The sequence below is a fragment of the Oncorhynchus gorbuscha genome, linkage group LG26, assembly GCF_021184085.1.
Source record: "Oncorhynchus gorbuscha isolate QuinsamMale2020 ecotype Even-year linkage group LG26, OgorEven_v1.0, whole genome shotgun sequence".
NCBI classification, from domain to species: domain Eukaryota; kingdom Metazoa; phylum Chordata; class Actinopteri; order Salmoniformes; family Salmonidae; genus Oncorhynchus; species Oncorhynchus gorbuscha.
In genome coordinates this window covers 31,810,913-31,831,637 of record NC_060198.1, presented here as the reverse complement: position 1 = coordinate 31,831,637, position 20,725 = coordinate 31,810,913, and the positions used below count along the sequence as shown (strand labels likewise).

General features: G+C 48.2%; 1 protein-coding gene and 1 long non-coding RNA gene across 2 annotated transcripts in view; both read left to right on the top strand.

The window, feature by feature from the left end:
* The window catches only part of LOC124015300 (dedicator of cytokinesis protein 7-like), a 47,098-nt gene extending 27,382 nt beyond the window's left edge, over positions 1-19,716 (top strand). Inside the window, 33 exon segments of the mRNA XM_046330455.1 lie at positions 1,433-1,571; positions 1,790-1,891; positions 2,000-2,086; positions 2,254-2,385; positions 2,387-2,486; positions 2,743-2,907; positions 3,131-3,306; positions 6,003-6,104; positions 6,724-6,810; positions 7,412-7,507; positions 7,748-7,888; positions 8,038-8,151; positions 8,445-8,570; positions 8,573-8,617; positions 8,761-8,900; positions 8,979-9,148; positions 9,601-9,749; positions 10,123-10,305; positions 10,903-11,029; positions 11,129-11,210; positions 11,375-11,606; positions 11,807-11,959; positions 12,334-12,593; positions 13,021-13,213; positions 13,307-13,450; positions 13,649-13,795; positions 15,585-15,710; positions 15,846-15,935; positions 16,100-16,336; positions 16,511-16,654; positions 16,778-16,884; positions 17,008-17,187; positions 18,094-19,716. Of these exon segments, the coding sequence (XP_046186411.1) occupies positions 1,433-1,571; positions 1,790-1,891; positions 2,000-2,086; positions 2,254-2,385; positions 2,387-2,486; positions 2,743-2,907; positions 3,131-3,306; positions 6,003-6,104; positions 6,724-6,810; positions 7,412-7,507; positions 7,748-7,888; positions 8,038-8,151; positions 8,445-8,570; positions 8,573-8,617; positions 8,761-8,900; positions 8,979-9,148; positions 9,601-9,749; positions 10,123-10,305; positions 10,903-11,029; positions 11,129-11,210; positions 11,375-11,606; positions 11,807-11,959; positions 12,334-12,593; positions 13,021-13,213; positions 13,307-13,450; positions 13,649-13,795; positions 15,585-15,710; positions 15,846-15,935; positions 16,100-16,336; positions 16,511-16,654; positions 16,778-16,884; positions 17,008-17,187; positions 18,094-18,136 (4,519 nt within the window). The 3' untranslated portion in view covers positions 18,137-19,716.
* LOC124015301 lies at positions 4,466-4,812 on the top strand. Its single transcript, XR_006835130.1, has 2 exons — positions 4,466-4,514; positions 4,573-4,812. It is a non-coding gene; the product is annotated as an uncharacterized LOC124015301 (long non-coding RNA).
* Positions 19,717-20,725: the final 1,009 nt, after the last annotated feature.

Genomic DNA, 20,725 nt, shown 5'->3' with positions numbered 1-20,725 from the left:
CTCTCATTCTGTCTCTTTCCTCCTCCCCTTCCCTCCTCCTCCCCTTCCCTCTCTCACCTATCACTCTCTCTTCCACACTCATCCTCTCATTCTGTCTTTCTCCTCCTCCTCCTCCCCTTCACTCCTCTTCCACACTCATCCTCTCATTCTGTCTCTTTCCTCCTCCCCTTCCCTCCTCCTCCCCTTCCCTCTCTCACCTATCACTCTCTCTTCCACACTCATCCTCTCATTCTGTCTCTCCTCCTCCCCTTCCCTTCCCTCTCTCACTCTCTCTTCCACACTCATCCTCTCATTCTGTCTCTCTCTCCTCCCCTTCCCTCTCACCTACACTCATCCTCTCATTCTGTCTCTTTCCTCCTCCCTTCCCTCCTCCCCTTCCCTCTCTCACCTATCCTCTCTTCCACACTCCTCTCATTCTGTCTCTCTCCTCCTCCCTTCCCTCTCACCTATCACTCTACACTCATCTCTCATTCTGTCCACACTCATCCTCTCATTCTGTCTCTTTCATCATCTCATTCTGTCTCTTTCCCCCTCCCCTTCCCTTCCCACTCCTCCTCCCTCATTCTGTCTCTTTCCTCCTCCCCTTCCCTCCTCCTCCCCTTTCCCTCTCACCTATCACTCTCTTCCACACTCATCCTCTCATTCTGTCTCTTTCCTCCTCCCCTTCCCTCCTCCTCCCCTTCCCTCTTCCACACTCATCCTCTCTTCTGTCACACTCATCCTCTCATTCTGTCTCTTTCCTCCTCCCCTTCCCTCCTCCTCCCCTTCCCTCTCTCACCTATCACTCTCTCTTCCACACTCATCCTCTCATTCTGTCTCTTTCCTCCTCCCCTTCCCTCCTCCTCCCCTTCCCTCTCTCACCTATCACTCTCTCTTCCACACTCATCCTCTCATTCTGTCTCTTTCCTCCTCCCCTTCCCTCCTCCTCCCCTTCCTCTCTCACCTATCTCTCTCTTCCACACTCATCCTCTCATTCTGTCTCTTTCCTCCTCCCCTTCCCTCCTCCTCCCCTTCCCTCTCACCTATCACTCTCTCTTCCACACTCATCCTCTCATTCTGTCTCTTTCCTCCTCCCCTTCCCTCCTCCTCCCCTTCACTCTCTTCCACACTCATCCTCTCATTCGGTCTCTTTCCTCCTCCCCTTCCCTCCTCCTCCCCTTCACTCTCTCACCTATCTCTCTCTTCCACACTCATCCTCTCATTCTGTCTCTTTCCTCCTCCCCTTCCCTCCTCCTCCCCTTCCCTCTCACCTATCACTCTCTCTTCCACACTCATCCTCTCATTCTGTCTCTTTCCTCCTCCCCTTCCCTCCTCCTCCCCTTCCCTCTCACCTATCACTCTCTCTTCCACACTCATCCTCTCATGCTGTCTCTCCTCCTCCCCTTCCCTCCTCCTCCCCTTCCCTCTCACCTATCACTCTCTCTCCCCTCAGGTCTCCAGAGTTCTATGAGGAGGTGAAGATGAAGATTCCAGCCAATCTGACAGACAACCACCACCTCCTGTTCACCTTCTACCACATCAGCTGTCAGCCCAAACAGAACACGCCCCTGGAGACCCCTGTGGGATACACCGTGAGTACGCTTCACAGGGACCCAGAGGTTTTTCCACTTACCTGACCAGGGAAACCTATGGACCCAAGTTAGGGTGCCTCCCTACCCATTACATACCTCAGTTACAAGCTACTAATATTTAGGCCTTTGAAACACTAGAAGTGTCATCAGTGATTGGCTGTGCTGTGTCTTTTATTTATGTGTGATGTAACAAGGTGCATTAAATTGTCTGTCCACAGTGGATTCCTCTGATGCAACATGGCCGCCTACGGACCGGTTCCTTCAGTCTGCCCGTCTCTGTGGAGAAACCACCACCCAGCTACTCCGTCCTCACCCCTGACGTAAGTGTGCGAGCACATGCATGCTCAGTTCTCATGAACTCACAAGTTTGTATGCTTAGTCTGTGTGTGGCTGAGTTTTGATGTAGGTAATGTGTGTGTGTATTGCAGGTGCAGCTTCCAGGCATGAAGTGGGTGGATAATCACAAGCAGGTGTTCAATGTGGAGGTGACAGCTGCCTCCTCAGTTCACACTCAGGTAACTCTCTTTCTCTCGCTCTCTCTCTCTCCCTCTCTCACTTCTCTCCTCTCTCTCTCTCTCTCTCTCTCTCTCTTTACCTCACTTTCTCTAATACTCTATTCAATGGGATTGTAAATTAAATGAATTACCCCCCCCCCCCCCCCCCATGTGACTTTGTCTCTTAGGACCCCCACCTGGATAAGTTCTTCACCCTGTGTTATGTCCTGGAGGAGTACTCGTTCCCGTTTCGTCTGAAGGACTGTATCATCAGTGAGTCCAACGTGGAGGGTGAGCTGAAGGCCAGCATGACCGGCCTGCGGGGGGGCGCTACTCGACACCTGCGTCCGCTTCCTCCACCAGCTGCTCTCCAAACTCATCCTGCTCATCGTCCACCCGCCCGTCATCGCAGGACAGATCGGTGAGTGGCTTGGCTGACTTTACAGAGGGCGGCCATCTTAGATTGACTCATCCCTCATCGCCCTTTCAAGATCCTCATCTCTCGCGCAGAAACACTCCTGGTCAAATATTTCTCCCAGGTCTAGGATACATTTTTCAAATATTCTATGTCTACGCTCGATTGAGCTTGCCTTGTACAATGTAATAAATGGAACAGTCCCAAAAGTGCAAACCCATGTGTGATCTCTGCCTCTTTTTCCCCCATTCCCATCTCTCAGTGAACCTGGGCCGTGCAGCGTTCGAGGCCATGTCCCTGCTGGTCAACCAGATCCATAAGAACCTGGAGGGGAACCAGGACCAGCATGGCAGGAACAACCTTCTGGCCTCCTACATCCACTACTGCTTCCACCTGCCCACTGCTGAACCTGCCATGCCCCCTACTGGTGAGGAATGGAACAGCAGACAATGAAGATTCACTGTATCTCCACACCAGCTGTAATGATGTAGTCCCAATGCTTTCAAGGAAGAGTATTTTAATCTATCCATGTCTCTGATGTGCTTGGGTGTGATTCATTTAACCTTGTGGTTGGAGAATTCTCACTCAAGTACTAAAACGAGCATAAGTGTGTCTTTTGGTATCAGTGCCCTCCTCTTCTCCCTGACCAGGGGGTGCCACCCCGGCCTACGAGCTGCCTATCCAGTACGCCACGTTGTCCAGGGCAACGGCCCGCCCCAGCACCCTGCACTTGGCCCGCTCCAAGAGCATCAGTAACTCCAACCCTGACCTGGCCAGCACCCCCACGTCACCTGACGAGGAGGTGCAGAGGATCATCGGCAGCAAGGTCAGTTCTACCTCCAATACAAATCAAATGGTATTGATTTGAGTTCTCGCATTGGCTCCTCTCTGGTAATACAGCTATGTTAGACATTGCCTTTTTCCTGTCTAGGTACTGTAAATACAACCTGTTCTGTCCTCTGTCTTGGGTGTTTGTTGGTTGTATTTACTATAAATACAACCTGTCCTGTCCTGTCTAGGTACTGTAAATACAACCTGTTCTGTCCTCTGTCTTGGGTGTTTGTTGGTTGTATTTACTATAAATACAACCTGTCCTGTCTAGGTACTGTAAATACAACCTGTTCTGTCCTCTGTCTTGGGTGTTTGTTGGTTGTATTTACTGTAAATACAACCTGTCCTGTCTAGGTACTGTAAATACAACCTGTTCTGTACAGTAAATACATCCTCTGTCCTGTCCTGTCTAGGTACTGTAAATACAACCTGTCCTGTCTAGGTACTGTAAATACAACCTGTTCTGTACAGTAAATACATCCTCTGTCCTGTCCTGTCTAGGTACTGTAAATACAACCTGTCCTGTCTAGGTACTGTAAATACAACCTGTCCTGTCTAGGTACTGTAAATACAACCTGTTCTGTCCTCTGTCTTGGGTGTTTGTTGGTTGTATTTACTGTAAATACAACCTGTCCTGTCTAGGTACTGTAAATACAACCTGTCCTGTCTAGGTACTGTAAATACAACCTGTCCTGTCTGGGTACTGTAAATACAACCTGTTCTGTACAGTAAATACATCCTCTGTCCTGTCTAGGTACTGTAAATACAACCTGTCCTGTCTAGGTACTGTAAATACAACCTGTCCTGTCTAGGTACTGTAAATACAACCTGTTCTGTCCTGTCTAGGTACTGTAAATACAACCTGTCCTGTCTAGGTACTGTAAATACAACCTGTCCTGTCTAGGTACTGTAAATACAACCTGTCCTGTCTAGGTACTCCTGTTCTGTCCTGTCTAGGTACTGTAAATACAACCTGTTCTGTCCTGTCTAGGTACTGTAAATACAACCTGTCCTGTCTAGGTACTGTAAATACAACCTGTCCTGTCTAGGTACTGTAAATACAACCTGTCCTGTCTAGGTACTGTAAATACAACCTGTCCTGTCTAGGTACTCCTGTCCTGTCTAGGTACTCCTGTCCTGTCTAGGTACTGTAAATACAACCTGTCCTGTCTAGGTACTGTAAATACAGCCTGTCCTGTCTAGGTACTGTAAATACAGCCTGTTCTGTCCTGTCTAGGTACTCCTGTTCTGTCCTGTCTAGGTACTGTAAATACAGCCTGTTCTGTCTTGTCTAGGTACTGTAAATACAACCTGTCCTGTCTAGGTACTGTAAATACAGCCTGTTCTGTCCTGTCTAGGTACTGTAAATACAGCCTGTCCTGTACTGTAAATACAACCTGTCCTGTCTAGGTACTGTAAATACAACCTGTCCTGTCTAGGTACTGTAAACACAACCTGCCCTGTCTAGGTACTGTAAATACAGCCTGTCCTGTCTAGGTACTGTAAATACAGCCTGTTCTGTCTTGTCTAGGTACTGTAAATACAACCTGTCCTGTCTAGGTACTGTAAATACAACCTGTTCTGTCCTGTCTAGGTACTGTAAATACAACCTGTCCCTGTCTAGGTACTGTAAATACAGCCTGTCCTGTCTAGGTACTGTAAATTTAACCTGTCCTGTCTAGGTACTGTAAATTTAACCTGTCCTGTCTAGGTACTGTAAATACAACCTGTTCTGTCCTGTCTAGGTACTGTAAATACAACCTGTTCTGTCCTGTCTAGGTACTGTAAATACAACCTGTTCTGTCCTGTCTAGGTACTGTAAATACAACCTGTTCTGTCCTGTCTAGGTACTGTAAATACAACCTGTTCTGTCCTGTCTAGGTACTGTAAATACAACCTGTTCTGTCCTGTCTAGGTACTGTAAATACAACCTGTTCTGTCCTGTCTAGGTACTGTAAATACAACCTGTTCTGTCCTGTCTAGGTACTGTAAATACAACCTGTTCTGTCCTGTCTAGGTACTGTAAATACAACCTGTCCTGTCTAGGTACTGTAAATACAACCTGCCCTGTCTAGGTACTGTAAATACAGCCTGTTCTGTCCTGTCTAGGTACTGTAAATACAACCTGTCATGTCTAGGTACTTTAAATACAACCTGTTCCGTTTCTTCTCTAGTTGGGGAAGACAAGGCACTACGTGACAAACTCCTGAATATGTTATCTGTGTGCTTATGATAGTGTTGCTGCCTCTTCCAGTCTAAACGTAGACACTTACTCAAATCGGGGTTAAATGGCATTCAGGCTGTTTAAATGTACGCGGAATGTCTGTCTGATGTGTTTCCTGTGAATAAACATACAATCAGACTCCCCTCGTCCTCCTGTAGTGGCCCTCCAGTGTCGTATCTTGATGTGCATGCCTGTGATTCCTGCCTGTCTGTGCCAATGGTTGGTTGATTCTACCGCTGTTGTCAATTATGCAATCATGTGATGTGCCTATGTCTGTCTGGCCCTCTGTGTTCTATCCCTTGCTACCCCCCCCCCCCCGTCTCTCTCTCTCGCTCTCTCTTTCTCATTTGACCCTAGTCTCCACCCCTCCTTCCCACCCTCCCTAACCTTCCGTCCCTCCCTCTCTCCCCCATGGCCTGTGGCTGCCTGTGTGTCGGTGTGGTGGCTGATGTGATATGATGTTCTAGGGGATAGACCGCTCCCACTCCTGGGTAAACTCTGCTTATGCCCCCGGGGGCTCCAGAGCTGTGCTACGCCGGAACCCCAACTTCACCTGTGAGCTCAAGCAGGTGCCAACAACCCTCCTTCCCTACCTTCAACTACCTACCTACCCCTCCTCCATGGGTGCCGGTTCATTCAGTAACGAGAATTGTTCAGAACGTTGCAGAGAGAAATACAATGACTAGAGCAGACATTGTTCCCTATTCTACACGAGCCAATGGCGTCTGTTCTACCCGATACATTTCTATCTGAACATGCTGTAACGCTTTGGCCACCAGAACAAACCCCATGTTCACCCCGTACCCAACAAACACCCTCCTCGCTGCCCTTCCCTCCTCCACTCCTATGTGGCTGCTGCGCTGTGTGTTTGTCTACGGTCCGTTTTGTCAGCTGTCTGTCTGTCATTGGTCTGTTCCTTTTCGCCCTCCTTGGCTGAGCTCGACTCAGCCTCGTTAATTCACAACGATGCTTTTCACTAGGATCACATTTCATCCTACCAACCGCATGGGACATCTGAACCTCAATTGGCACTAACGTCAGTTATATCCAAGCTAGTCCGTTGAGTCCAGGAAGTCCTCTAGCCATCCATCACATTTCTTGTATTTTTCATTCATCTTTATTCCACCTTGCTGACTCCTGCTCTTTGTCTTCATCACTGTGTTTCCATCGCTCCGCTACTCTTGTCAGGCAAGTGATCGTGGCTGCAATCGCATGTCTGCCTTTGTGGACAGCGCCACCTTCTGTTCAGCTCCAACAAGACAGATTGCCAAGAAGGTACCGTTGTCATACACTGTCTAAAACACGATATTAACACCCTTGTCCGTCCTCACCCATGCTGTGTTTGTCAGAATGTGTAACACACACACACAGGTGCTTATCAGTTCATATTGTGTGTGTGTGTGTGTGTGTGTGTGTGTGTGTGTGTGTGTGTGTGTGTGTGTGTGTGTGTGTGTGTGTGTGTGTGTGTGTGTGTGTGTGTGTGTGTGTGTGTGTGTGTGTGTGTGTGTGTGTGTGTGTGTGTGTGAGCGAGATAAGTAGTTGTTTAATGCATCAGCTTTTGAATGTTGACACAGTCATCAAAGCCAGGTATGAGTAAAGTTCGTTATCTGGGATCTCCCAGAATAAGCCTACATTATAAGACCTGTTAGTGTTCTAGAATATTAGTGTTAACACTGTGTGTGTTAGCAGACAGACAGACCCTACCTTTTTATGAGAGATTGTATGGTACTGGTGTTAGCTCAGTATTTTCACACGTTCACATTTTTACCTGGGTATTTCAGCTAGCTTTTCCTGCGTTAGCCACTGTGTTGCTAACCGTGGTGTACTGCGCTCTGCCTGGGTGTTTCTCTCTGATTCTGTTTACTAACGGGTGCAGCTGCTCCATGAGGAGCTGGCACTACAGTGGGTGGTGAGCACCAGCACAGTGAGGGAGGCGGCACTGCAACAGGCCTGGTTCTTCTTCCAGCTCATGGTACGTATCTGAATGATGAGGATGATGACTGTTGTGTCTTGCATGGCATCGTTCATGAGATCTTGATCTTACTCACTCGTCCTCATCACACAGGCCGTTTATGGATTTCCGTAAATCAAGAAACAGTTGGTCAAATTTGTCATTCACAGAAAAGCGTGAAGGAATGTGATGTTTTACATAGCCAGTGTTCATTTGAAGAATTAGATACAATCAGTGATCCCTCTTTTCCTCCTCTCCCAGACGAAGAGTATGTCCCACCACCTGTTCCTGTGCTCCCGGATAGACCTTCCCAGACGCCAGCGCTTCCCAGACCGCTTTGTGGATGACATCGCTGCTCTAGTGGGGGCTATCAGTGCTGATGTAGCGGGGCGATACCACAAGGTACAGTGGCCACAACCCAAGGGCCATTAGAACGTAGGAGTCACGTTTCCCTTTTTTAGGGAATACAAAGTATAACTTCTGTCCTTTTAGCCCTTCCCATATTCTCTAATCACAGACTTTCTCTCCCTCCTTCCCTGTCTCTCTCTCAGGATGTGGAGCTTGTGGAGAGGTTGAACAGCAGTCTGGCCTTCTTCCTGAATGACCTGCTGTCTCTCATGGACCGGGGTTTTGTCTTCAACCTCATCCGCTCCTACTACAAACAGGTACACACACATACACAGGTCCTGTCATCTGCTCCAACGATAAACACAGACACCCACTCACCCACTCTCAGACAGTGAGTGTCTGGTTCTACTACAAACAGGCACGTACGAACATGAATACAGACAGTGTCACTATTCTGCCACAATACAAGGCAGTATTTACACCCACTGTCAGTCATCACAAATGACAAACACACATGACATCATTTGCTTTTACTGCAACCCATCCCTGAATACGTTGTCTTACACATACCTGAACCATATGTCTCTCTGTGTGTGTCTGTGTGTGCCAGATTGCCAACAAGTTCCACACAGCCCAGAACCCCAGCTCTCTGACTGCTCTGAGAATGGACTTCACCCGCATTGTGTGCAGCCATGAGCACTACGTCACCCTCAACCTACCATGCTCCACCCTCAGCCCCCCCCGCCTCGCCCTCCCCCCTCCACCTCCTCCACCACCTCCCAGGTAGCTCCATCCCTTACTAGGCAACACAGTGATCTTGACCAAGGGCCAACTTTGTCATCTGCGGACATCTGTAGTAATACTCTTGCTAGAAAGTCCTCCCTCTCCCTCCTCTCACCATCCATCCATCTCCCTCCCTCTCTCAGGGTTCAGCGTTCTCCAGTATGCACCAGGACCAGGGTGTGGCCAGTATGTTTGAGCTCTCCGTCCCCTTCAGACAGCAACACTTCCTGTCTGGCCTGCTGCTGACTGAACTATCCCTCATCCTGGAGCCTGATGGGGAGGGGTGAGGAGGCTTCACACACACACACACACACACAATTAGACGCATACGGCATGTACTGACTCATTCAGTCTCCCCCAGGGTGTTTTTCCTGCATAAGAAGGCCATCAGTGCAGTCCACTCTCTGATGTGCAGTCATGATGCGGACCCTCGCTATACGGACCCCCAGGTGCGAACCCACATCGCCCAGCTCTACCTGCCCCTCATCCCCATCGTCATGGACACCCTACCCCAGCTCCATGACTTCACAGGTGAGAAGGAAACGTGCCAAAAATATCCAGCAAGTTTTTGGGGGGTAGTAAAAAAAAAAAAAAGACTGTCCAATCACCAGGAATGAATTTAGGAAGTCTGTTCCCAAGTATTCCCACAAATAAAAAAGAGATATGTCTCAATATAATCAATATATGAAATATTGTTATTCTCAAATACAATCTTTTTTTGGGCTTAGTTGTGGTCAATTCGCAGTGTATAAATTATTATATTTATGTTATGGCCCCCCCAACCATCCGCTCCAACAAAAATCGTCCCGCGGCCTAATCTAGTTGCCTACCCCTACTGTAGATTAACCAGCATCATCTTCCTCTTCTCTGACCATGTGGCATTGTGTTTAAACCCTGATTGGAGGTGGGAGATTGCATGCTAGTTAGTTACTCTCGCTTAGGTTGATAGAATCAGCAGTATGTTTTGTTCCTGTGTTTGTCAGACACTTCTCCCGCCCGGGGCCGCCACGCCCCCGCTATGCAAGACGATGGGGACCCAGACAACGGAACCATCAGTCAGTCTGTCGCCATGGCGATCGCTGGCTCCCCGCTGCCGCATGCCAAAGCCCCCAACTTCACCATGCCCACGGTGGTGAGTAATGAGAAACCATCAGCCCCCCTCTGCTGTGTGGAGCTTACTGCCTCAGGCTTTCATATCTCAGGCATTTTTAGTAACTCCAGTAACCCTGGTAACGATTGGACTTATTTACTCCCTCCCCTGTTATTGAGATCCTTTGTAGTACACTTTCACACTAAGGTACAGTACCAGCATGGGGCAAATCCACAACACCAGAGGGTGTACAGCATGCCTTCTAATGACAGCCTCCACACTGAACTACCCCTCACTACCTGTAGATGGCTCACTGCTCATCAGCTCCTCTGACACTCTTTCTCATCCACTTAGTTTGCAAAGTGACATCAGGGAAAACTCCTAGCCCTAATGTGGGTGTTCATCTCCCTCCCAGGCTGGTCGTCAGTGCAGCTCTCTGTCGGCAGAGTGCAGTAGGACTCTGCTAGTGTCTTTCCTGTGGGTCCTGAAGAACGCAGACGCTGCGCTGCTGGAGAGCTGGGTGTCGGACCTCTCTGTGCTGCAGATCAACAGGCTGCTAGACCTGCTGCACCTCTCGGTGTCCTGCTTCGAGTACAAGGTAGGCACCACTTCTGTCCCCCCCTCACTGATCAGACCTGCTGCACCTCTCGGTGTCCTGCACCACTTCGATCAGACCTGCTGCACCTCTCGGTGTCCCGCTCGAGTACAAGGTAGGCAGGATCACCACTACAAGGTCTGTCCCCCCTCACTGATCAGACCTGCTGCACCTCTCGGTGTCCCGCTTCGAGTACAAGGTAGGCACCACTTCTGTCCCCCTCACTGATCAGACCTGCTGACCTGCTGCACCTCTCGGTGTCCTCACTGATCAGACCGCTGCACCTCTCGGTGTCCCGCTTCGAGTACAAGGTAGGCACCACTTCTGTCCCCCCTCACTGATCAGACCTGCTGCACCTCTCGGTGTCCCGCTTCGAGTACAAGGTAGGCACCACTTCTGTCCCCCCTCACTGATCAGACCTGCTGCCCGCTTCGACAAGGTAGGCTTCTGTCCCCCCTCACTGATCAGACCTTCACCTGGTGTCCCGCTTCGACCACCACTTCTGTCCCCCTCACTGATCAGACTCTCATACCCCTGTTGGAATACCTGAATACCTATTATAGCCGTTCTGACCGTTCCATCTCTGATTGGTTGTCCCAGGGGAAGAAGGCTCTGGAGCGTATCAACAGCCTGACGTTTAAGAAGTCTCAGGACATGAAGGCCCGTCTAGAGGAGGCCATACTGGGAACCATCGGAGCCCGACAGGAGATGGTCCGTCGCTGCAGAGGTACCAGCACCGGATGGGCCTTCAAAGTTTGAGATTTTTCTACATGCAATGTCCCTTTGGGGTTGTTACAAGTGTCCTTATGTTTTTGTTTTTGTTCAGAGCGGAGTCCATATGGCAATGAGAATGTCAGATGGCGGAAGAACGTCACTCACTGGAGACAGAACACAGACCGAGTCGACAAGTAGGTCCCCGCCATATGCACAGATTAATGCTGAGGTAGACCAATGACTCGATAGAACTTGTCATCAACGGTCTGTGTTCAGTATTTGTGTAGGCACGTGGTATAGCGTCTTTTGTACGTATTTGTGTGTGTCTGAGGGATTGTAAAACCCTGTTTCGTTGCAGAACTAAGGCGGAGACGGAGCAGGAGTCCGTGGTGGATGGAAACCTGGCCACTGAAGCCTCTCTGGTCGTCCTGGACACGCTGGAGATCATAGTGAAGACGGTGCTGGCGTCGGAGCTGAAGGAGAGTGTTTTGGGAGGGGTGTTGAGAGTCCTCCTCCACAGCATGGCAGGGAGTCAGAGTGCCCTCTTCCTGCAGCACTGCTTCACTACACAGAGGGGACTGGTCTTTAAGGTGTGTGTGTTTGCCGCCCGTATGTTAGTTACACACACAAAGTGTGTGTGTGTGTGTGTGTGTGTGTGTGTGTGTGTGTGTGTGTGTGTGTGTGTGTGTGTGTGTGGGTGTGTGTGTGTGTGTGTGTGTGTGTGTGTGTGTGTGTGTGTGTGTGTGTGTGTGTGTGGGTGGATTAAGTGTTGTGTGTCCTGTGTGTGTAGTTCCCAGAGATGCTGTTTGAGGAGGACACAGAGCTGTGTGCTGACCTGTGTCTGCGTCTGCTCCGCCACTGCAGCAGCAGTGTGGGCTCTGTCCGGAGTCAGGCCTCCGCCTCCCTCTACCTGCTGATGAGGCAGAACTTTGAGATCGGCAACGTGAGTCTCACTCATACAGAAGAAGCGTGTCATAGCCCGGAAAGACAAAACTGCATTCACACTCCGTTTAACTGTTATGAAATGAAACAATAAGTGAAAGGAAGATTGAATTCAGTTTGGATTTTCAGGCTAAGATCTGCCCACAATAATACAAATCAAATCCCGTATATTTGTCCTGTGCACAGGATACAGGTGGTGTATACGTTATAGTGAAATGCTTACTTGCAGGTTCACCTGTCAACAATGCAATAAGAATAGAAGTAAAGATGGTTCCAGTTCAGTCTCAACACCATCAACTGACATGTTGTGGAATTCTGTATTGGTCACATCCCTTCTGTAGTCTTGAGTATTGACGCATCTGCTCTCTGGTGTAGAACTTTGCCCGGGTGAAGATGCAGGTCACCATGTCCCTGTCCTCCCTGGTGGGGACATCTCAGAACTTCAACGAGGAGCACCTCCGACGTTCCCTAAAAACCATCCTGACCTACGCAGAGGAGGACCTGGAGCTACGGGACTCCCCGTTCCCAGAACAGGTCCAGGATCTGGTCTTCAATCTGCACATGATTCTGACTGACACAGTCAAGATGAAGGAGCACCAGCAGGACCCTGAGATGCTCATTGATCTCATGTACAGGTATTACACATACAACAGCTGTCTCATCGGCACAACCACTTTCTCTCAAACACATTCACATCCACAAACTCAGTAAAGAGACATCCAAGGGGAAAGGGGGATACCAAGCCAGTACAACTGAATGCCTTCAACTGAAATGTGTCTTCTGCATTTAACCCAACCCCTCTGAATCAGAGAGGTGCGGGGGGGGGGGGGCTGCCATAATTGACATCCACGTCTTCAGCGCTCGGGGAACAGTGGGTTAACTGTCTTGCTCCGGGGCAGAACGACAGATTTTTACCTTGTCAGCTCGGGGATTCGATCCAGCAACCTTTCGGGTTACTGGCCCAACGCTCTAACCACTAGGCTACCTGCCGGCCCGGCTTAGATTGCATTAGCTATTTACCGCCCTGATTTTCTGTCTTCCCCCCCACCCCCCCACCCTCAGGATCGCCAAGGGCTACCAGAATTCCCCTGACCTGCGCCTGACGTGGCTGCAGAACATGGCGGGGAAGCACTCGGAGAGAGGGAACCACGCGGAGGCAGCCCACTGCCTGGTGCACAGCGCCGCCCTGGTGGCAGAGTACCTCAACATGCTGGAGGACTGCCGCTACCTGCCCATTGGCTGTGTCACCTTCCAGGTCAGGAGTGTTTTCCTGTGTTTTCCTGTCCATTTATAGTATACCTCACAACCTTAGTCTTTTCCTGACTGTTATGTCCCTTACCTGCTGTAGCACATCTCATCTAATGTTCTGGAGGAGTCAGCGGTGTCTGATGACATCCTGTCCCCGGAGGAGGAGGGTATCTGTGCGGGGAAGTACTTCAGCGAGGTGGGGCTGGTGGGGCTGCTGGAGCAAGCTGCCACCTCCTTCCACATGGTATTACTCAGATCTTCTTTACATTGAGATGTCCTTAAATACGTGATAAATAACGTTTGAATCTCTCTTTGAGCCACCTAGTAAATAGTCAGAGCTGTATGTTCACATAGAGAAAGCCAGGTTTTTGTAATGTATATATGAATTGTAGGTAGACTTCTCACTGTCCTCTCACAGTTTCATACTGTATCTCCCCTGCAGGCTTCCATGTACGAGGCCATCAACGAGGTGTATAAGATCCTACTCCCGGTCCACGAGGCCAACAGAGACTTCAAGAAGCTGGCTACTGTCCATGGAAAGTTGCAGGATGCCTTTAACAAAATCTACAACCAGAGTTCTGGATGGGAGGTAAAGTAAATTAAATATGCTGTTTGTTTGTGTAACTTAACGGATATTGAGTTTATTTAAGCAATAAGGCACGCTGGGGTATGGTATATGGTCAATATACCATGGCAAACGGCTGTTCTTATGCGCGACGCAACACGGAGTGCCTGGATACAGCCCTTTAGCCGTGGTATATTGGCCATATTCCACAAACTCTGAGGTGCCTTATTGCTATTATAATCTGGTTACCAATGTAATTAAAGCAGTAAAAATGCATGTTTTGTCATAGCATTCAGGGCTCAAACCACCCAGTTTATAAATGCATTTAAACAATAATATTTGATTTCTCTTCCCCGTGGTTTCCCTGCCTTTCCTGTCTTTTCTGGATGATGTTTCCTAACTGGTGAGTGAAATGGAATAAAACTCTCCCCAACACTTTTTCAAACCACAGTATTGCATTCACACTTTCACACACTTATCCAATACATAGTTGTGTAAAACAGTTGCACAAGATTGACTGGCTCCAACTCTCTGGGGTGTATTTACTGGTTGCTGTGGTAGCATATGGTTTCAATGTTTTAACTAGGGCTCTAAATTAAAAAAATTATTTGGTAGCACTGATGTTCCCAGGGGAAGGGTACCAAAAAAGTTCTGCAACATTGAAGGTCCAAAAGAACACAGTGGCTCCATCATTCTTAAGTGGAAGAAGTTTGGAACCACCTAGACTCTTCCTATAGCTGGCCACCCGGCAAAACTGAGCAATTGGGGGAGAAGGTCTTTGGTCAGGGAGGTGACCAAGAACCCGATGGTCACTCTGACAGAGCTCCAGAGTTCCTCTGTGGAGATGGTTGTCCTTCTGGAAAGTTCTCCCATCTCTGCAACATGCCACTTTATTGAAGATTGGCCAGATGGAAGCCACTCTTCAGTAAAAGCCACATGACAGCCCGCTTGGAGTTTGTAGAAAGGCACCTAAAGACTCTCAGACCATCAGAAACAAGATTCTCTGGTCTGATGAAGCCAAAATTGAACTCTTTGGCCTGAATGCCAAGCATCACGTTTGGAGGAAACCTGGCACCATTCCTACGGTGTATCATGGTGGTGGCAGCATCACGCCGTGGGGATGTTTTTCAGCTGCTGGGATTGGGAGACTAGTCAGGATCGAGGCAATGATGAACGGAGCAAAGTACAGAGAGCTCCTTGACGAAAACCTGCTCCAGAGCGCTCAGGACCTCAGAATGGGGTGAGGGTTCACTTTCCAACAGGACAACGACCCTAAGCACACAGCCAAGACAACACAGGAGTGGCTTCGGGACGAGTCTCTGAATGTCCTTGAGTGGCCCAGCCAGAGCCCGGACTTGAACCCAATTGAACATCTCTGGACAGACATGAAAATAACTGTGCAGCGATGCTCCCCATCCAAACTGACAGAGCTTGGGAGGATCTGCAGAGAAGAATGGGAGAAACTCCCCTAATACAGGTGTGCCTATCTTGTAACGTCATACCCAAGAAGTCTCATTATGGGGTATTGTATGTAGATTTGAGGGGGGAATCTATTTCATCAATTATAGAATGACGCTGTAATGTAACAAAATGTGGTAAAACTTAAGGGGTCTGAATACTTTACGAAGGCACCCCCAAATTAAAACTTCAAGTCGCACAGCAAAATATGTTGTCGCATATGGAGCCCTGGTTGTAACATGTCAATTTAGGACAACTTAGACTAAGTGACTCTGAAAGTAATCTCTGTTTTCTGTTTTCCTATTCTTCCCCCTCCCCCCTCTCTGTCTTTCATGCCCATCTCTATAGTGTGTAGAGGATGTTTGGGACCTACTTCCGGGTGGGCTTCTACGGCTGTCGCTTTGGGGACCTGGATGAGCAGGAGTTTGTGTACAAGGAGCCCTCTATCACCAAGCTGGCTGAGATCTCCTACAGACTAGAGGTACGGTCTGAGGAGGACAAGAAAATAATCATTTATACTACACCCAAACACCTCAGTGATCATTTCTGTAACTCACTGGATCATGTATTATAAGCTGATACCAGTCTTTTGAATGTCTCTCTACGTCTTGTTCAGGAGTTCTATGCTGAGCGGTTTGGAGATGATGTGGTGGAGATTATCAAGGACTCCAACCATGTGGACAAGAACAAGCTGGACCCCAATAAGGTATAAGGCCCAAAGTCTCAGAAAGAGAAACGACTCAAGGTTTGGGTTGCGGTTTTCACATGGGGACGTGAGGAATGACCCCGTGGTACTGATCTATGTGTTGTATATCTGCGTGGCTCTCAGGCCTACCTCCAGTGCTAATATATGTGTTGTATGTCTGTCAGGCCTACCTCCAGATCACCTACGTGGAGCCCTTCTTCGACACATACGAGCTGAAGGAGAGGATCACCTACTTCGACAAGAACTACAACCTGCGCACCTTCATGTACTGCACCCCCTTCACCTTGGACGGGCGCGCCCACGGGGACCTGCACGAGCAGTACAAACGCAAGTCCATCCTCACCACGTCCCACGCTTTCCCCTACATCAAGACACGCGTCAACGTCATCCACAAAGAGGAGGTGGGTCACTGTGTACATGTATGACTAGTGTGAAACATGGTGAACAGTGAAGGGATTTATATTTAGCAGTGTTTTTCCAGGTGCTCATAGAGCTTTACAGTACATAACAGTAGCTTAATCCACTAGCAGTGAAGCAGTGCACATGATCATGTCGCTGTCCCCTCTTCTCTCCAGATCATCCTGGTGCCCATGGAGGTGGCTATAGAGGACATGCAGAAGAAGACCCAGGAGCTGGCCTTCGCTACCCACCAGGAGCCTGCCGACGCCAAGATGCTACAGATGGTGCTGCAGGGCTCTGTGGGCACTACTGTCAACCAGGTACTGTGTGTGTTGTGTAATATCCCTTTTTATGTGTTTGACATGTTGGAGTGTGTATGTAACCCTCTCTCTCTCTCTCTCACTCGCTCTCTCTTTCGCTCCATCTCTGTCTCTCATGTGCAGGGCCCTCTGGAGGTGGCCCAGGTCTTTCTCTCTGACATTCCTGATGACCCCAAGCTGTACCGTCATCACAACAAACTACGCCTCTGCTTTAAAGACTTCACTAAGAGGTGATGACACCTTACAAAGTCTGTACATGGACTAGACAGTCTGACACACACACACACATGGTTCAATAACCCAGTGAACAGACTTTGACTCCTTGTGTGTGTGTGTTCCTTCCTCTCCTGCAGGTGTGAGGATGCCCTGAGGAAGAACAAGACTCTGATTGGTCCAGACCAGAAAGAGTACCACAAGGAAATGGAGAGGAACTACAATAAGCTGAAAGAGTCTCTGGGACCTCTCATCACCCGCAAGATCCCCCAGCTCTACAGGACACTGCCGGCTGCAGGGCTTCAGTCTGCTACACAAAGGTTACAAATCAAATCTTATTGGTCACGTGCACATATTTAGCAGATGTTATTGCGGGTGTAGCGAAATGCTTGTTTTCCTAGCTCCAACAGTGCAGTAGGATCTAACAATTCACAACAATACACACAAGTCTAAAAAGCAAAGAATGGAATTAAGAAAATGTCAATATTAGGACGAGCAATGTCTGAGTGGTATTGACTAAAATACAGTAGAATACAGTATATACATATAAGATAAGTAAAACAGTAAGTAAACATTATTAAAGTGACCAGTGATTCCATGTCTATGTACAAGAAACTGAATTCACACACTTATGAACATGCATGGACACACACACTCATAATACAGAGACACACCGCGCGCACACACACACACACACAACATGAGTGCATCCAGCTCTACAGAGCACTGACATCTACAGCCTACACAATAGTAACCGGACACCGTCTAACACACACACAGATGCAAGCACGCACGCTGTGAGCTAATCCATTTGAACACCCCACTGCCAGCCTCTGCTTTGAAAAACACCGTAGAAACTCGACACTTTACATACGCGTAGTCACACAAACAAGCATCACGCCCCACTGAGTGCCACTAGTAGGACCCCTTCATCCACACACAATGCAGCTGCTCCTTCAATCATCTCAGCAGATCTGTTTTGCAAAGCGTCCGGCACGTTGTTGTTTGGTTTCTGACTGGGTGTTTTTGGAGCCAGCTGCGTGTCTTATATGAGGGCTGGATGATTTCTAATCACAGCCAGATACAGCACAGCCACACCTGCCAGAACACAAAATCACATACACCAAATCAGCAATTAACAGGCTCCTTCATCCACACATTGCAAAAAAACCTCATCCAGATAGCAGCATTTTAATCTGTCTTTTGATCTTTTCACGTCTCCACAGAAATTCCTTCAGTAGGTCCAGTCTCCGCAGGGGGGACTGTTGAAAGCACAGCAGACGTCGGCAACGGAGTGGAAACCGAGAGCTTGAGACATACTCTTGATTTCAGCTGGTCTGTCTGTCTCCCCCACCCCTTCACACACCAACAGTCTATCCTCAACACTCACACCATCCTCCTCCATCTCCCTAGCTTGTTATTCCAACCCCCCCCCCCCCCTCTCTGTCTCTCACACTCCTATAGGAAAAGCTCCCTCTGTTTATACTGGAAGTTTATCTGCACTGTAAACATAGTCGTTTGGACCATCTCTCTTTGTCCTGGGCATTCACAAAGACCAGCTTTCAGGAGGAGTCTCTCCGCATTGAGGAGGAGCCAGAATGATGCCTCTCCCTCTCTGTTCATCTGCGCTCAGTTTAAATGTAGCTTTTCCTGAACTGGAGGATCCAAAACTGCTCCTGGGCGCTTCCCTAATTGTGTGTTTGTTTTGGGCCACGTTTGAATGTGTGCGCTTGGAAGTTTGTGTTTGAGTGTGTGTCTTGCCCCGACTGCACAGGATATAGGCTTCTTTCCATTTGCTTGTGTGTGTGTGTCATGTTTGCTGTGGACGGGGCCTGGGTGGTTACACTGTGTGGTCTAGCAGGCCTGTTTCGCGGCCTTAGTGAATTTGTGTGTGATTATTTTTTTGGTGGGGGACCAGTTGCTGCCAGACGTAGTCATTAAATGTTCCCAGGGAGTCGTTCTGTAACCAACGATCCTCATACCAAATAACTGACATTCTTTCACTACTGACTTCTCCCTTTCATACACCCTGTATCAGGACAGGAATTCATTATGAAGAAGTATGACATTTTGATCATTAGAGGCCCGCCTGCTCTAGATCAACATACAATGGACACATTGTAGGTTGGAGAGATATGGCTTTGGGGAAGAGAAGGGAGCCTTACAAATGGCCTCTGGTGACACTGTGAAATGTTGTTTTTTTCCTGCACTGACCAAAAACACTGTCGCATCACTGATGTTCACATGGTGAGCACTGCTAGACTGGCAGTGACATTTTCTCTGTCGTTCTGTCGTTCTGTCTCTCTGTCTCTCTGTGTGTGGACAAACACTCCACATGTTCTGGAATGAATCTTCAACCCTGTGGTTGGTGGAAACATATAATGTAGGTCTTTTTAACTACTGTATTGGACTGCGTCTCCTTTATTGTATTGCACTATACTGTATTCACACTGCCGCACCTACGTACCAACGTCTGTAACTACTGTATTTCCTCTGTTTATTGTATTTTCACAAGGCTTGTCTAAAACTGCATTTTTTTACCAGTCAGGAAAATAACTACTTTTTTTATTTATTCACTTTTTTTTTTTTTTGTACTGCTTTCTATTAAAATGTTCTCTCAATCGTAACAGTCTGCTTTTATCAGTGCTGATTAATATACAATGTATTGGGAAAGTATTCAGACCCCTTGACTTTTTCCACCATTTGTTACGTTTACAGCCTTGTTCTAAAAGAAAATCAAATTGTTTTGTCCCTTTTCAACCTACACACAATACCTCATATTGACAAAGAAAAAATGGTTTTGATCAATTTTTGCAAATTTATCAAATAAAAAAAACATGGAAATATGAGATTTAAATAAGTATTCAGATCCTTTACTCAGTACTTTGTTGAAGCACCTTTGGCAGCAATTACAGCCTTGAGTCTTGGATATGACGGTATAAGCTTGGCACACCTGTATTGCAGATCTATGCAGATCCTCTCAAAGCTCTGTCAGGTTGGATGGGGAGCGTTGCTACACAACTATTATCAGGACTCTTCAGAGATGTTCAAGAGGTTCAAATCCAGGCTCTGGCTGGGCCACTCAAGGACATTGAGACTTGTCCCGAAGCCACCCTTGCGTTCTCCTGTTGGAAGGTGAAGCCTTACCCCAGTCTGAGGTCCTGAGTGCGCTGAAGCAGGTTTTCATCAAGGATGTCTCTGTATTTTGCTCCGTTCATCTTTCCCTCGATCCTGACTAGTCTCCCAGTCCCTGCCGCTGAAAAACATCCCCATAGCATGATGCTGCCACCACCATGCTTCACCGTAGGGATGGTGCCAGGTTTCCTCCAGATGTGGCGCTTGATATTCAGGCTAGAGTGTAAAATATTGGTTTCATCAAACCAGAGCATCTTTTTTTCTCATGGTCTGAGAGTCTTTAGGTGCCTTTTGGCAAACTCCAAGCGGGCTGTAGTGTGCCTTTTTACTGAGGAGTGGATTCAGTCTGGCCACTCTACCACAGGCCTGATTAGTGGAGTGCTGCAGAGATGGTTCCTTCTGGAAGGTTCCCTCATCTCCACAGAGGAACTCTGGAGCTCTGTCAGAGTGACCATCGGGTTCTTGGTCACCTTCCTGACCAAACCCTTCTCCCCTGATTGCTCAGTTTTGCACTAACATGCACTGTCACATGTGGGACCTTATATAGACAGGTGTGTGCCTTTCCAAATCATGTCCAATCAATTGCATTTACCACAGGTGGACTCCAATCAAGTTGTAGAATCATCTCAAGGATGATCAATGGAAACAGGATGCACCTGAGCTCATAGCAAAGGGTCTGAATGTTAATGTAAATAGGGTATTTGTTTTTTTAAATTTTAAATG